General features: G+C 42.4%; 1 protein-coding gene across 4 annotated transcripts in view; it reads left to right on the top strand.

The window, feature by feature from the left end:
* The window catches only part of PHIP (PHIP subunit of CUL4-Ring ligase complex), a 262408-nt gene that overhangs the window by 228178 nt on the left and 18743 nt on the right, over window positions 1-15487 (top strand). For 2 of the 4 annotated variants that reach the window (XM_073626842.1, XM_073626840.1), the window contains 3 exons: window positions 12678-12841; window positions 13040-13302; window positions 13821-13988. In XM_073626842.1, coding sequence (XP_073482943.1) covers window positions 12678-12841; window positions 13040-13302; window positions 13821-13988 — 595 coding nt within the window. Of the gene's footprint in view, window positions 1-12677; window positions 12842-13039; window positions 13303-13817; window positions 13989-15487 lie in introns of all 4 variants that reach the window. The other 2 variants (XM_073626841.1, XM_073626839.1) reach the window with 1 other exon arrangement.

Genomic DNA, 15487 nt, shown 5'->3' with positions numbered 1-15487 from the left:
CGGATGTTTTGTTTGTGCTGCCAGAGGGTCCCAGTAGAGGACAGGCAGCATCAAAAGCTACCATTTCTAAATGGATTCGACAATTGATCATTCAAGCTTACGGTTTGAAACAGGATTCCTCCGTTTCAGATCAGGGCACATTCCACAAGGGCTATTGGTGCTTCTTGGGCAGTGCATCACCGGGCCTCTATGGCTCAAATGTGCAAGGCCGCAACCTGGTCTTCAGTCCATACATTCACCAAATTCTGTCAGGTGGATGTGAGGAGGCATGAGGATATCGCCTTTGGGCGTAGTGTGCTGCAGGCAGCGGTACAGGGTCCTCGGGTCTGATGGCACCCTACTTGGTTGTGGTTCCCCTCCCCTCAGATAGCATTGCTCTGGGACATCCCATCAGTAGTTACTGAGGCTCTGTGTCCCGTGATGTCCGAGAAAGAAAATAGGATTTTTTATAACAGCTTACCTGTAAAATCCTTTTCTTTTGATGGACATCACGGGACACAGAGGTCCCGCCCCTCTTCTAATACACTATATTGCTTGGCTACAAAACTGAGGTATCCCTGCAAGGGGGAGGGATTATATGGGGTTGAACTTCCTGGTAGGGTGTGCCAGTGTCCAATCACCAGTGATACCTATATAACCCATCAGTAATTACTGAGGCTCTGTGTCCCGTGATGTCCATAGAAAGAAAAGGATTTTACAGGTAAGCTGTTATAAAAAAAATCCTATTTTCCTAATCAGTTTAGGCCAATATGTATTCTGCTACATATTTTTGGTAATAAAAATCCCAGCAAGCATATATTGATTGGTTTGGGCAAAAGTTATAGCATCTACAAACTATGGGATATGTTTATAGAATTAGTAGTTAGTATGGGTAGGTGACAATGTCCATGAAAAGGCACCAACATCCCTGAATACTGGATATGTATATAAGGGAGAGAATTTGGTGGGACTTTAAGGGTGCCTGGTATATACAATAAACTGGTAATACACCAACAGTATAAAAATTATCAAAATGTATTACATAGAGAACAAACATATTTAAAAACCGTAGAAATGTTGGCTTAAACAGACATTAAGCAGATATGGATAGACATCTAGTGGGCAGATGAACAGAGGTCTTTCAGCAATAGTATCCCGACATGTTTCTTTTGTTAATTTATAGAATTCTTTTTTTCTTTTTACGTGTAATGGCGGTGATTATCGACTTATAGTGGAACTGCAATATTGCGGCAGACAAAGTGGACACTGAAACTTTTGGCGCTTTTTTGGGGAGCAGTGACACTAATACAGTGATAAGTGCTAAAAATATGCACCGTCACTGTACTGACACTGGCTGGGAGAGGATCAAAGAGTTAATTGTCTACCTAGCTGTTGTTTTACTGTAGTGGGGGAAGGCCCTTGTACTAGGGGAAGGCATAGATATGTGCCCGTGATCTGTCTCGTTTACATAGGCAGATCGCTGTTCTGTGTCCTGAACGATCAGCAGGTGCCAGTAAACATCGGGCCGAATCACAGCGAGACCGAGTCTCCGGCAGTGTGCACTCCCGCCCGATACCTGGAAATGCAGGATCATGTATGTGTGTGTGTGTATATGTATATATATATATATATATATATATATATATATATATATATAATGTGATCCAGCATAGCGGTCAGCAACTGGTTAATTGCCTCTATATGGTGCATTCCCTGCAGTAGTCGTGGGTTCAGTGTATTCCTCCTGATTGTAAAGCAGACATTTTGAACATGGCATGGCCATATGCTACAGACAGCAGTCCTGTATGGTCCGTCAGTTATTCATAATGCATGATTCTGTTGAAATTGTGTTGCAGTCTTAGCATAGCTTATTATGTTAATTTTTCCATGCATTCATGTGAAGGAAACAAGGCTCACATTATAAAAAGTGCCTTCTGTCTCGGTTGGTTTTCCTAAGCCTAGCAGGAACAACTGTGCAACTAGTCCATTTTTTCATACCTTTCCTGCAATTCACGGGGGCCCCCATGCTATCTAGTCAAAAAAAACTCCAGGAAAAGTGGATCTATCTGCTGGAGAGAGGTGGCATTAAAGCTGATCTCCAGGTTTTCTGAGACTTTAACCGCTTGGCATCTGCGCTATAGCCGAATGACGGCTACAGCGCGGACCTACATTCCCGGGAGGACGTCATATGACGTCCTCCCCTGTGCACGCTCCCTGCGCGCGCCCTACAGGGCGCGCGCCGGGCGCGCGCCGGGCGCGTTGTGATCACCGAGTCACTGAGACTCGGCTGATTACCGATCTGTGTAAGGGGCCGGTCCCGGCCCCTTACCATGTGATCAGCTGTCAGCCAATGACAGCTGATCACATGATGTAAACAAAAGATCGGTAATCGTTTTTTTTTTTTACTCACGCTGACAGCGCGAGTAGAAAAAAAAGCCGATCAGCGGATCGGATGTGAGGGACATCGGTCCCCAAGTGGAAGAGGCACATCTGCCTCATCAGTGCCCAATAAAAGTGCCACCTAATAGTGCCCACAGTGCCACCTAATAGTGCCCACAGTGCCACCTAACAGTGCCCACAGTGCCACCTAACAGTGCCCACAGTGCCACCTAACAGTGCCCACAGTGCCACCTAACAGTGCCCACAGTGCCACCTAACAGTGCCCACAAGTACCACCTATTAGTGCCCACAAGTACCACCTATCAATGCCCACCTGTAGTGCCAATCAGTGCCACCTGCCAGTGCTGCCCATCACTGCCACCCATCAGTGCCCATCACTGCCACCCATCGTGCCCATCACTGCCGCCTATCAGTGCCCATCACTGCCGCCTCATCAGCGTACATCATTGAAGGAGAAAAATTACATGTTTAAAAATTTTTAAAACAAAATATAAAAAAAATAAACTTTTTTTTAAAAAAAAATTCAGTTTTTTACATTTTTTTAATAAAAAGTAAAAACCGCAGAGGTGATCAAATACCACCAAAAGAAAGCTCTATTTGTGGTGAAAAAATGATAAAAATTTCATTTGGGTACAGTGTTGTATGACCGCGCAATTGTCATTCAAAGTGCGTCAGCGCCGAAAGCTGAAAATTGGTCTGGATAGGAGGGGGGTTTAAGTGCCCGGTAAGCAAGTGGTTAAATAGTTTGGACAAAACTGCTCCAAATTAACTATTTCTCACCAAGTGCTGCACTGGCTCTAGGCACTGTATGTGCTGCATGTAGCTCCAGCTACATACATTGCATAGTGCTGGGTTTCCGTTGTGAGACCAACTTCCCATCTTGTACCCAGAACAATACAGAGTTGGTCTGAGCGGCACTCAGCCATTCATAGGCAGCTTTGTATTTTGCATGCATGCAGTGCTAGAAGCCAGTGCTGCGCTTGCTTGGTGCAAACAAACTATTTAAAGTTACAGAAAACCTGGTGATAACCTTTAAGCCAATGTTTCTCGACTCCAGTCCTCTGGTACCCCCAACAGGTCATGTTTTCAGGTTTTACATTATTTTGCACAGGTGATTTCATCAGTTTCACTGCCTTAGTAATTACCACAGCCATTTCATCTGAGGGAAATCCTGAAAACATAACTTGTTGGGGGCACTTGAGGACTAGAGTTGAGAAACCGCTCTTTAAGCTATTCTCTCAGGAGCTGGAGCTGTTTCTTTAGTGGGGTATTCTCTACTTCCCATGATTGTTGTGTTTTTGTTTTGTTTTTTGTTTTTTTGCCCTAAAGTCTCCATGCCATAAAGTTCCTTGATTAGAGGGGCAACACCAGCACAGTGGAGCAGATATCAAAGATGTCTCATATACTCACCATCTTGGTGGTAGTGTTGGACCTCTCTTCCTCCTCTAGTCAATTTTTCTGCCAGATAGTCCTCTTTCAGGCTCTTTGCCCATATACTATGCCCATATATACATATACACTACTGTGCAAAAGTTTTAGGCAGGCATGAAAAAAGGCTGTAAATTAAGAATGCTTTCAGAAATAAAGTCTTAATCCTTTATTTTCATCAAAGAACAAAATGGAAAGTAAATGCACAGAAGAGAAATCATAATCAAATATTTGGTGTGACCACCCTTTACCTTCAAAATGGCATCAATTCCTCTAGTTACTCTTGCACACAGGTTTTGAAGGAACTTGGTAGGGAGGTTGTTCTAAACATCTTAGAGAGCTAACCACAGATCATCTGTGGATGTAGGCTGCTTCAAGTCCTCCATCTTTTCATGTAATCCCAGACAGACTTGTTGAGGTCAGGTCTCTCTGGGGGGCCATACCATCACTTCCAGGACGCCTTGTTCTTTACGCTGAAGATAGTTTTTATTGACATTGGCTGTATGCTTGGGGTCATTGGCTCCAAATTTACTCTGTAGCAGGACAATCGCATGCCTCTCTGATGATATGGCATAAGTAGCTACCTGTATTTCTCAGTATTAAGGACACCATTTATCCTGACCAAATCGCCAACTCCATTTGCGGAATTGCAGCCCCAAACTTGCAAGGAACCTCCACCATGCTTCACTGTTACCTGCAGACACTCATTATTGTACCGCTCTCTAGCACTTCCCCCAGCAAACTGCCTCCTGCTACAAATATTTTAAATTTCATCAATCCAGAACACCTGCTGCCATTTTTCTGCCCCCCAGTTCATGTGTTTTTCATGCATAGTTGAGTCTCCTTAGCCTTGTTTCCATGTTGTGGTATGGATTATTGGCTAAAATTCTTTCATGAAGACAACTTCTGGCCAGATTTCTCCAGACAGTAGATAGGTGTACTTGGGTCCCACTGGCTTCTGCCCGTTCCGTGTCAATGGCACTGCTGGACAACTTCTGATGTCGAAGGGAAGTAAGAGTGATGTGTCTTTTCATCCGCTGCATTGTTTCCTTGACCAACCACTGTGTCCACAGTTCTCAACATTCCCCGTTTTCTTTGTGCATCCTAAAATCCCGGTCTGCTTTGAAATCTTTGCCTGGAAGTGACCTTGTTGATGCAGTATACCCTGTTTCCCCTAAAATAAGACCTAGCGTGATTGTCGGCGATGGCTGCAATATAAGCCCTACCTCCCAAATAAGCCCTAGTTAAAGTCTTTGTAGGTCTTATTTTCAGGATAGGGCTTATTTTCGGGGAAACAGGGTAGGGCTTCTTTGGAGGGTAGGGCTTATATTGCAGCCATCACTGACAATCACGCTAGGTCTTATTTTAGGGGAAACAGGGTAACTACCTTGTGTCCTGTTGCTGTGCTCAGTCTTGCCGTGGTGTATGACCTTTCACATGAAACTGTCTTCCACAACCTCACCTTAGTAGCAGAGATTGGCTCTTTCTCACCCAGTTTTAAGCCTCCTACACAGCGGTTTCTGTTTCAGTTAATGGCTGTTTTTCAACCTACAACCGGTATAATTGGTTAATCGTGAGTGAACAGGGCGATGGGGGGCGTGAACGGATGCTGAGGTGAGAGGCCGCCGCGTTCCCGGACCTCGCGATTGCTCCCACGTTTGAGATTGTGGAGGGGTAGGAGGAGGAAGACGCTGGAGGACGGAACAGCAGTCGGTGCCCGGGTGCTTTGGAGCTGGGGAAGCGTGTTGCGGGTCCCACTGTGGCTCTCCCATAAAGAGTTTCGAGCAGCGCACACCCCTGGTGAGAGTGTGGGGGAGGTGACGTGAACGCAGGATAGAGCGGCTGCCTGTGAATCCCGCTAAGCACGAACTGACCCATCGCCTAGCATGTCTGGGGGGGGGGGGCGGCAATGAGGCGGCCACACAGGAAAGAGCGGGTGCAGGAGTGAGCGCCCAGACCCTGTGCGGACCCAAGGAGAAGACAAGCCAGGCTGCTTTGGCTGCCGCAAAGCTGGAATGATATGCGCACACGCCAAACCAGACGCCAAAGAAAGGAGGTGAGCAGCAGCATCAGCCACACTTGGCGGCTCAACCAGTGGGGAGGAAAAGCCAGGGCTCAGTGGCGGATGCACAAACGAAATTAACAAAAGCAGCAAGAACTGCAATAACAGCAGCAGTAGCAGCGTCAGTAGCAACTTCTGCAACAGTAATACCCCCAGGTCTAGAGATGGAACTGGGGGTGGAGGAAGATATATCTGCATCCACTTCAGCAGAAAAATAGCCTTCCTTGAAAGAGATCCTCCTGGCAATTAACTGTAATTCATCTTTTAAATGAATTATTTGATCAGCTTAAACATATTAGTGAAGCTGTATTACTAATAAGACATGATATACAGGAGGTGTCTACACGAACGACCATTCTCGAGGGGAGACTTAGTCAGAAGATGATGTAAACCCTATTGAACAGGAAATGCAACTAATATGTGCATCCATAAAGTAGATGAGATGGAAAATAGATCACGCAGGAAAAATGTGAGGGTACTAGGTCTCCCCGAGAAAAGTGAAGGTGACCATCCTGTAGAATTTATGGAGATGTGGTTTAAATAAATATTTGGTAGAGATTCTCTTTCAAATTTTTTTTGCCATTGAGCGTGCGCATAGAGCTCCATCCAGGAGACATTGCCTTCAGGAAGCCAGCCCAGGCCCGTGATTATTAAATTCCTTTATTTTAAGGATAAATAAATATAGTTCTCCAAAAGGCAAGAGCAATGAGAAATATACTGTATAAAGGTGCAAGAATTTCAATATTCTAGACTTTTCTCCTGAATTACAGAAACAAAGAGCAAAATTTGTAGATTGCAAGCGTAAAATGCAACAGCTTAATCAATTATGCATTGCTATACCCGGCTCGATTAAGAGTGACAGCCCTTGGAGAAACTAGATTTTTCAACACACCTGCAGAAGCGACATCTTGGTTGGAAACGAACGAAGGGAAGATACGGCAGGGTGAAGAGCTATGAAATCATGGGGTTGACCAGAATGTGGACATTTTTCCCTCCTATACCTGAACTTTCTTTTTCTACTTCTTTTTTTCTGTTATATGCATGGAGATGTAGGGTAGGGGAAGAGTGACTCAGGGTAAAGTGTGGGAGGGCTAAGTCGCTCTCCCCTGTGGGGAGAAATATTGAAGTGGTTAGTGTAAATTAAGGAGAAGGGGTTTTCACTTTTTTAATTTATTTTTTTCCCACAATGAACACAATTGAGATATTTGAGATATTGGGGATTGATAACCCCTTATTTAACTTAGCTTGCAGTACATGGAATGTTATTTAGCTTTTAAAAAGTTGAAAATTTTCACCTTGGGGAAGAACTGCAGTCAGTTTAGAAGCCCTCAATATGGGCCCAAAGGTGGGCAGAAAAGATGGGATGGGTGGGAAATGGAGGGAGTGGGGTGAAGGGGGGGGGGGGGGCAGTGAATGGGATGGAGGGGAATTTGTAAGAAAGAATAGGAGAAACTGTGAAATGTGGTATGAATTGGGAGTTGGGGGGGGGGGGGGGATTGTTGGATGTGTGTTGTGGATGGGTTATAGGAATATATGTGGGATAGGGTTTGAGTCTACACTGGAAGATAAACCACTAAAAACACAGAACACGGGGGAAGGATTATTTGAGCACAATAAATATGAGAGTGAGTGCAATAGAAGTAAGGAATCACTTTGTAGGGATAAGAAGAATGGAAAGTAGAATGGTAGGGTCTGGGGATAGGAGAGGGGAGACCTCAGGTCAGACCAGGAAAATCAGGAAGGTTAAAATATGCTCTTGGAATGTGCGGGGGGTTAAGGATCCATCCAAGAGGTGGGTAATTTTTTCAGAGATTGGTTTGGATGAATCTAGAATACTATGCCTGTAGGAGACCCATCTAGAGAAAGAGTCGGCTAATGTTTTGGAACATAAGAAATTTAGGGTACAATATCACTCGACTCACACCTCTTATTCAAGAGGGGTGAGAGTACTGATAGATTCCGGGGTGGCTTTCTCCTGTAGGTAGAGTAAAATAGATGAGAATGGAAGGTATGTTTTTCTTTTTTGTACGATTGAAGATAGTGAATGTGTGTTAGCTAATGTTTATGTTCCTCCACCATTTAAGATGGAAGTTTTATGTGAACTGATGAGGTTTGTTACTGATAAACCGGGAGTGCCGGTCATAGTAGCAGGAGATTTTAACATGACTATGGATAAGAGTTTAGAGTTCCCACAGAGGGCTCCTATCAAATGGAACCCCCGGTGGCCCATTGTTCCGATTCTGTGAAGAGACAGGGTTGGTGGATATGTGGAGGAGGTGGTATCCTAGGGTAAAACAGTATTCCTGCCATTCTAGATAGTGCTGTACCCTGTCCAGGATTGACCTCATACTGTGTAATGAGGAAGCTTTGAAGATAGTGGAGGAGGTAGAGTATAAGCCGAGAGGGATCTCAGACCACTCACCAATAGTTTTTTGAATAAAAATAGGGGTGAATTTATAGCAGGGGGGACTGAAAGGTAAACCCATTCTGGCTGGAGATAATTAAGGACACTGAGGTGATTGCTGCCAGTCTGAGGGAATTTATAGATTTGAATGCAGGGATGAATACTGCGTCATTAGGAATAATTTGGGATACCCTAAAAGCATATCTGCGGGGGTGCAGATACAAAAAATAACGTATGTTAAAAGGCAATCGCAGGCTAAGGAAGTTAAGATGAGAAAAGAGGTGGAATGGGCAGAATCATGATATGTGGAGTCACCGACCCCTGATAATTATGATGAGTGGGAAAGAAACAGGATGAATATAAAAAATTAGTTTGTGAGAAAGTAGAAAATTATTTCAGAAGCAGGTTCTCTTAGTAGGGAGAATTCTGGCCCTAATATCTAAGGCAAACAGTCCTTCAGCTATTATATCTGCAATACAAGACAAAGAAGGGAAAATTAGAAAGAACACTCCTGAAATAGTGAATGAATTTAAGAACTATTATAAAAATCTATATAGTACTTCACAGAGAAATGTAGAAGGGGAGATGTGGGATTTTTTCCATAAACTAAAAATACCCTCACCGTCAGAGGATAGAGAGGGGTTGGAGGCTCCACTGACACTTGAAGAGCTACGTAAAGCAACAGCAGATATGGCAAATCAGAAAGCTCCGGGGCCAGACGGCTTGCCAATAGAAATATATAAAAAATATGGGGACATATTATTGCCTAGGAAGGGAGATTGCCACCTTCTATGATGGAAGCAACAATAATTGTATTAGCAAAAGAAGGGAAAAATCATTTAGATACAGCTTCATATAGGCCAATATCCCTCTTATGTTCGGATGTTAAAATCCTAGCAAAAGTGCTATCAGGTAGATTGAATAAAATAATTAGTAAAGTAATACACCCGGATCAAACCGGGTTTATTCCAGATAGATCCACAAGTTTTTAAATATAAGGCGGGCTTATTTGAACATACAGATTCCGGTTGAAAATGGAGGGAATAGAGCTGTTTTATCATTAGACGCAATTAAAGCTTTTGATAGCTTAGAATGGCATTACCTGTGGAAGGTACTGGCGGAATTCCGTTTCGGACCCCAATTTGTCCGCTGGATAAAATGTATTATATGAGGGCCCTAAGGCTAAGGTAAGAATAAACGGGAAGTGCTCTGAGTTCCAGTTGGAGAGGAGGACGAGGCAGGGGTGCCCTCTGTCCCCCCTTCTTTTCGCCCTCACAATGGAGCCCTTGGCTATTGCTTTAAAAGCTTCCCAAAGAATCCAGGGATTTAAAGAAGAAATAGGAGAGGAAAGAGTTGCTATGTATGCTGATGATGATCTGTTATTCCTGGGGGATACACAATCTTCTTTGGAGGAGGTTGTGAGACTGGTACAGGACTTTGGACGTTTCTCTGGATTGGAAATAGGTTGGGAGAAGTCCGTGCTTATGCCCATAGATCCCCTTATGGAGCCACTCCCACAACAGGTAACCCAGATAAAGGTAGCTAATCAAATGAGATACCTGGGTGTCATTTTGACTAAAGATCCAGGGCAGTTTATAGCAGGGAATGTAGTCCCACTTATGGTAAAACTTAAGCAGAAGAGTAGGGTGTGGGGCCGACTACCTCTCTCGGTGGCTGGTTGGATCAATTTAATTAAGATGGTGTGGATGCCGCAAATATTATATATAATACATAATTCCCCAGTATGGATCCCAAAACATTGGTTTAAAAAAAAAACTAGAAGTAGCATTTAGGGAATTGATTTGGAGGAACGGACCAGCAAGAATTCGCTTGCAGGCGTTGCAGCGTCTGAGAGAGGTGGGGGGTCTGGCTCTGCCAAAACCCAGAATTGTATTTTCTGGCGGCACAATTACAATACATGAGGGGCAGTAATATACCTGTAGGAAAGGAGGGAGGAAATAAATTATTGTTGAATGACACAAGACATAGCACAGTAGTGGAAGCGGATTCTTTTGGATCTAGATGCCTGACAACACAATTAATGATGAGAGTCTGGAACACTGTCAGGACTATGCTGGGCTATGGCAGGTTCTCTGAGTTTTCTCCCCTTTGGGATAATAAAAATTTGAGAGAACTTAAGGTATTGGGGAAGGTGGAGGAATGGAATCAGAAAGGTATCCGCTATCTAGTACAGTTATATAGAGAAGGTAGATTGAAATCATTCCAGGAAATCAGTGTACAATATGAAATCCCGAACCGATTTTTTTATAGCTACTTACAAGTCAGACATGTCCTGCATACACAATTTAAAGGGAAGGTACCGGAGCTGAGTGAAATGCCCTTTCTTAAGAAACTGGTCAAAGCAGGAACATATAAAGGGTTAATATAGGAAATGTATGAAGAACATAAGTGGGGCAGCACAGAAAGGAGAAGTAGAACATGGTAACAGGGTTAGATGGGAGAGGAATGTGGGGCCAATAGCGGAGGAACAATGGAGACGGGTCCTGGCTTTGGGTCCCAAGGTCTCGCTTTCGCCCTCACAGATGGTATCCCACCTATACCTGTTACATAGACCTTACTATACACCTGCAAGGTTTTTTTTGTTTGGGAGGAGATTGAATGCAGAATGTCAAAGGTGTGGAGATGGGAGGGGTGATTTGGTGCATATGATCTGGCGATGTCCCAAGCTGTATAGGTATTGGAAGGGTATAATAGGTAAAGTACATGCTGTGTTTGGGATATCATTGGGCACAGAGGCCAAGATATGTCTCCTAGGGTTAATAGAAGAGGAAGGAGTACTGAGATCTGTGCAAACTGCAGTAACTAGATGCCTGTACCAAGGAAGGAAGTTAATTGCATGAAAATGGCAAGAAAAAAAACCCCAACAGTAATGGAATGGGAGAAAGTGGTGAATGATACGATTGAGAAGGAGATTATATATATATATATATATATATATATATATATATATATATATATATATATATGGAATTAAAAGAAGTTTGTTAAAATATGGAAACCGTGGTTAGAGTCTAAATAAACTGAATATGCGATTATGAATAAGTATGAATGGAAGGTTGGTAGCAAATGGAAGGTGTTTGTAAGTATAGATGGGGAGAGGGGAAGGGAAGGGGGTGGGTTGGGACGATAAAGTGTAAGAATTGATGCTGGTAGAAGCCAAAGGCTAGTCGCACCAAAACTTGATTTAATTTAGTTTTTTTTCTTCTGTTGGCTTACTTTGCATTTTGTAAGTTGATAAAAATAAACAATTTTAAAATATATACTTTTGAAAGCATTCTTACTTCACAGAATTTATTCACACCTGCCTAAAACCCTTACACACTACTGTGTGTTCGGGCACATTTGGAGTATATGGAATCAGCAGAGGAAGCAGCTGGTTCCATTTGGAGCCCCAATTAGCAGACTGGGGAATGTCAAACTCTGTTCTATTCTCTGAACCTCAGAAGTAAAAAAGGGCAACCAGAAGCACCATTGCAAGGTTGTTAAGGTATGCCATAAAAATAAAAAATATCATCAAGGTCTTGTCAGAAATAATCTAAGCACAATCTGAAATAGCCTTAGCAGCCTTCTGAACTGAGAGAGCCAGAATATCACTTGCGCAGATCTGTAAAGTGGCAACCTGGACTAGCTTATCTTTTCAAGCTGTGATTTTTCTAGCACTTTTTAAAAACTTTTAGACTCTTCTCTACAGTGCTACTGAAGGTTTTGTGCAGGTGTCTGCCGTGGTCGTCCTCAGCCTCGCTGAGACAAGTATCCTAAGTGGTAGCCTTATCTTGCAAAAAAAAAAAAAAAGTTTTTGGTTTTGCATAGGGACTATAAGATGCCAGCTTCAGGTATAAAGTCCTTCAGGTAACTTTTTGAGCTGTAGGCAGTCTACAGTTATTTTTAGTTTGGGATTATTAGCAGTTGTTGCTTTGTTGCCCACCCCTCATTTGTACCTCTTTTGGACATCCCAAAGTTTTAAGATTTGCCGTGTCCCTCAACTGATGAAAAAGAAAATAGGATTTTGTACTCGCCATTAAATACTTTTTTGGAGCCCCTTGAGAAACACAAGTCTAGCCTCTCCTGTGTTTATAATCATGCTTTTGGTAATGCTTTGCTGGAAAAATGGAGGCATGGTGGTATTAGGGGTTATACCTGGGCTGGTCTACAGTTTTGTTTGCCTTTCCAATCCTTCTGTAGGCAGCAGTATACCCTGATGGCTTAAAACTTGCTATGTCTCTTAGTAGAATCCAAGAAAAGGGTTTTACAGTACTTACAAAAATGCTGTTTTCAACAAGTTTTGAGGTATACAAAATCTTATGAGTATAAACCTTTGATTAATAAGAGAATCATTGCTTGTTTTCCTGCATCGTTACAATTTCTGCTTTACCTTTCTTATAGATCTATAGCATGAGTTTGCGATTATCTGCATTCTTTGAGGAGCGTGCCGGCACTATTTTAACAGATTATCGTTCTGCCATCAAATTTCATCAGAGGAGCGCGAAACCCAAACGCAAGAAGAAAAGGAATCGGAGCAGCTCTTCCAGCAGCAGTGCAGCATCTAGGTAATTTGGCAATGGTTTTAGTAACCCAAATGCCTCTTTACTATTATAGTACATATTGTGTTTTTTTTTTTTTTTTTTGTACATACCTTTTAAGCATAAGAAAAGCAAATGTGGTCTAAAAGCATTATGTAGCATTTTTTTTATATTTTTAATATAAGGTTTGGTGTTTTTAATATATAACTTGTGCCTTTATTAAAGTCCTGAAAGAAAAAGAAAATATGTGAAGCACCAGCCAAAGCAGGAAAACGCAGCAATGCCTTCAGGACTGCCCAACCCACGTTCAGCAGTTCAAAAGGTGCCAGCTGCTCAAACAAATGGCAAAGGAGCAGAATCCAGTCCATTGGCCCGCACAAGGAGTTACAAGCGTTCTATAGAGCCAGTTTCTGCTGATAAACCATCTACATCTTCACCTAAACCCATGACAACAAGATTGAATAATGCTACAGCTCCAGGAAAAACAGGTATGTTGTAAGTTAGTATTCTAAAATGTAGATGTGTATTGTTAGCTGATTTGGGTTTTTAACTCATGTATGTACAGATCACACAGTGAGATATAATTGGGAGGACACAGGCAACCCCTGCTTCTAGAAGAGCTATACTCCCTTGCCCCAGAAAGGTATTGCCCAATAGAGAACAACCCATTGATGTCTTGGGGGGGACACACCGATATTGCTTGCCCTTTAGTGGAAAATAAAGTAATTCTGTATGGAAATAGAGCTCAGATTTAGCAAGGTGTCCCAGAAAGTGACTGCAAAGTGAATTGTTTTGAGAGCTTTTTGCTGTTCATTAGAAATCCAAGCATCTACTGCAAATAAACATGCCAAGGCTAGTTTATACAAGGGGAGTTTTCTATGGTGATTATTATATGGTACTGTACATATATTGTACTATTTGTTTATGTAAAGAGTATTTCAGAATAAGATATTTACATGTTAACTAATATGTTTTATGTTTTTTTTTTTTTTTTTTCCTTCAGTAGCAGTAGTTGAAAACTCAGTTAAATATCCTAGAAATCAGAGTACTCCAAGCAGTATCAGCCAGCCAATGACAACCACCCAGCTTAAAAAGAACAGTGTGCCCAAAGAAAACCTGGAAAAGGATAAGTCCCTGAAACGCAAGATGAAAGGGATGTACAGTCAACCACAAGGTAGCTATAATGTGTACATGCCTTGATGTAAAGGGGAGATTCAGTGTTAAAATATTTAGTCTTGGAAATAATTAATTATTTTCCTAAAAATTCTGCAAACAATACCTTATAATGACAGCGTTAAAAAAGTTTGTTTAAAATATTTACAAATGTATTAAAAATAAAAAAACAAAAAAATCACATTTACATAAGTATTCACAGCCTTTGCCATAACATTCTAATTGAACTCCAGCGTTTCTCTGTGGAGAGAGGAGAACCTTCCAGAAGAACAATCATCTCAGCGGCATTACACCTATCAGGCCTGTATGGTCGAGTTGCCAGACGGAAGCCACTCCTTAGTAAAATTTACATGATAGCTCGTCTGGAGTTTGCTAAAAAGGCACCTGAAGGACTCTCGGACCATGAGAAATACAATTCTCTGGTCTGATGAAACAAAGATTGAACTCTTTTACTTGAATGGCGGGCATCATGTCTATAAGAAACCAGGCATCGCTCATCACCTGCCCAATACCATCCCTACAATGAAGCATGGTGGTGGCAGCATCACGCTGTGGGGTTGTTATTCAGCGGCAGGAACTGGGAGACCAGTCAGGATCGAGGAAAAGATGAATGCAGCAATGTACAGAGACGTCCTTGATGAAAACCTACTCCAGAGTGCTCTGGACCTCAGGCGGGGCGAAGGTTCACCTTCCAACAGGACAACGACTCTAAGCACACAGCCAAAATAACAAAGGAGTGGCTACGGGACAACTCTGTGAATGTCATTGAGTGGCCCAGACTTGAATTTGATTAAACCTCTCTTTAGAGAGCTGAAACCGGCTGTGTATCGGCACTCCCCATCCAATCTGATGGAGCTTGAGAGGGCCTGCAAAGAAGACTAGGAGAAACTGCCCAAAAATAGGTGTGCCAAGCTTGTAGCATCATACTCAAATAGACTTGAGGTTCTTCAACAAAATATTGAGCAAGGGCTGTGAATACTTATGTATTTTTTTTTTCATTTTTTATTTATAATAAATGTGCAAAGATTTAAAACAAACTTCTTTCACATTGTCATTATGGGGTATTGTTTGTAGAATTTTGAGAAAAATAATGAATTTAATCCATTTTGGAATAAGGCTGTAACATAGCAAAATGTGGAAAAAGTGAAGCACTGTAAATACTTTCCAGATGCACTGTACTTGGGAACTAAAAATATGAACGCATGTTATTCGCTAGGGGGAGAAACTCTTAAGGGTAATTGAGGATGGAAAATTATCTGGGGGTCCTGGTAGATCACAGGCTCAGCGATAGCAAGGCTAGCAGACTATTAGCGTACATTAAAAGGGGATGTACTCAAGAGAGTTCTGGTCACCAATCCTCAGGAAGGATGTGCTGGAACTGGAGAGAGTCCAGAGAAGGGCAGGCAAGTTTAATAAGGGGCCGGGAGGACCTCTGTTATGAGGAACACTGTAAACCTTATTCTCCATGGAGAAGAGACACTTAACCACTTCAAGACCAAG

This window comes from Aquarana catesbeiana, linkage group LG04 (genome assembly GCF_042186555.1).
Source record: "Aquarana catesbeiana isolate 2022-GZ linkage group LG04, ASM4218655v1, whole genome shotgun sequence".
Lineage (NCBI taxonomy): Eukaryota > Metazoa > Chordata > Amphibia > Anura > Ranidae > Aquarana > Aquarana catesbeiana.
Note: the sequence above shows the minus strand (reverse complement) of the source record. Positions and strands in the feature narration are given on the sequence as shown.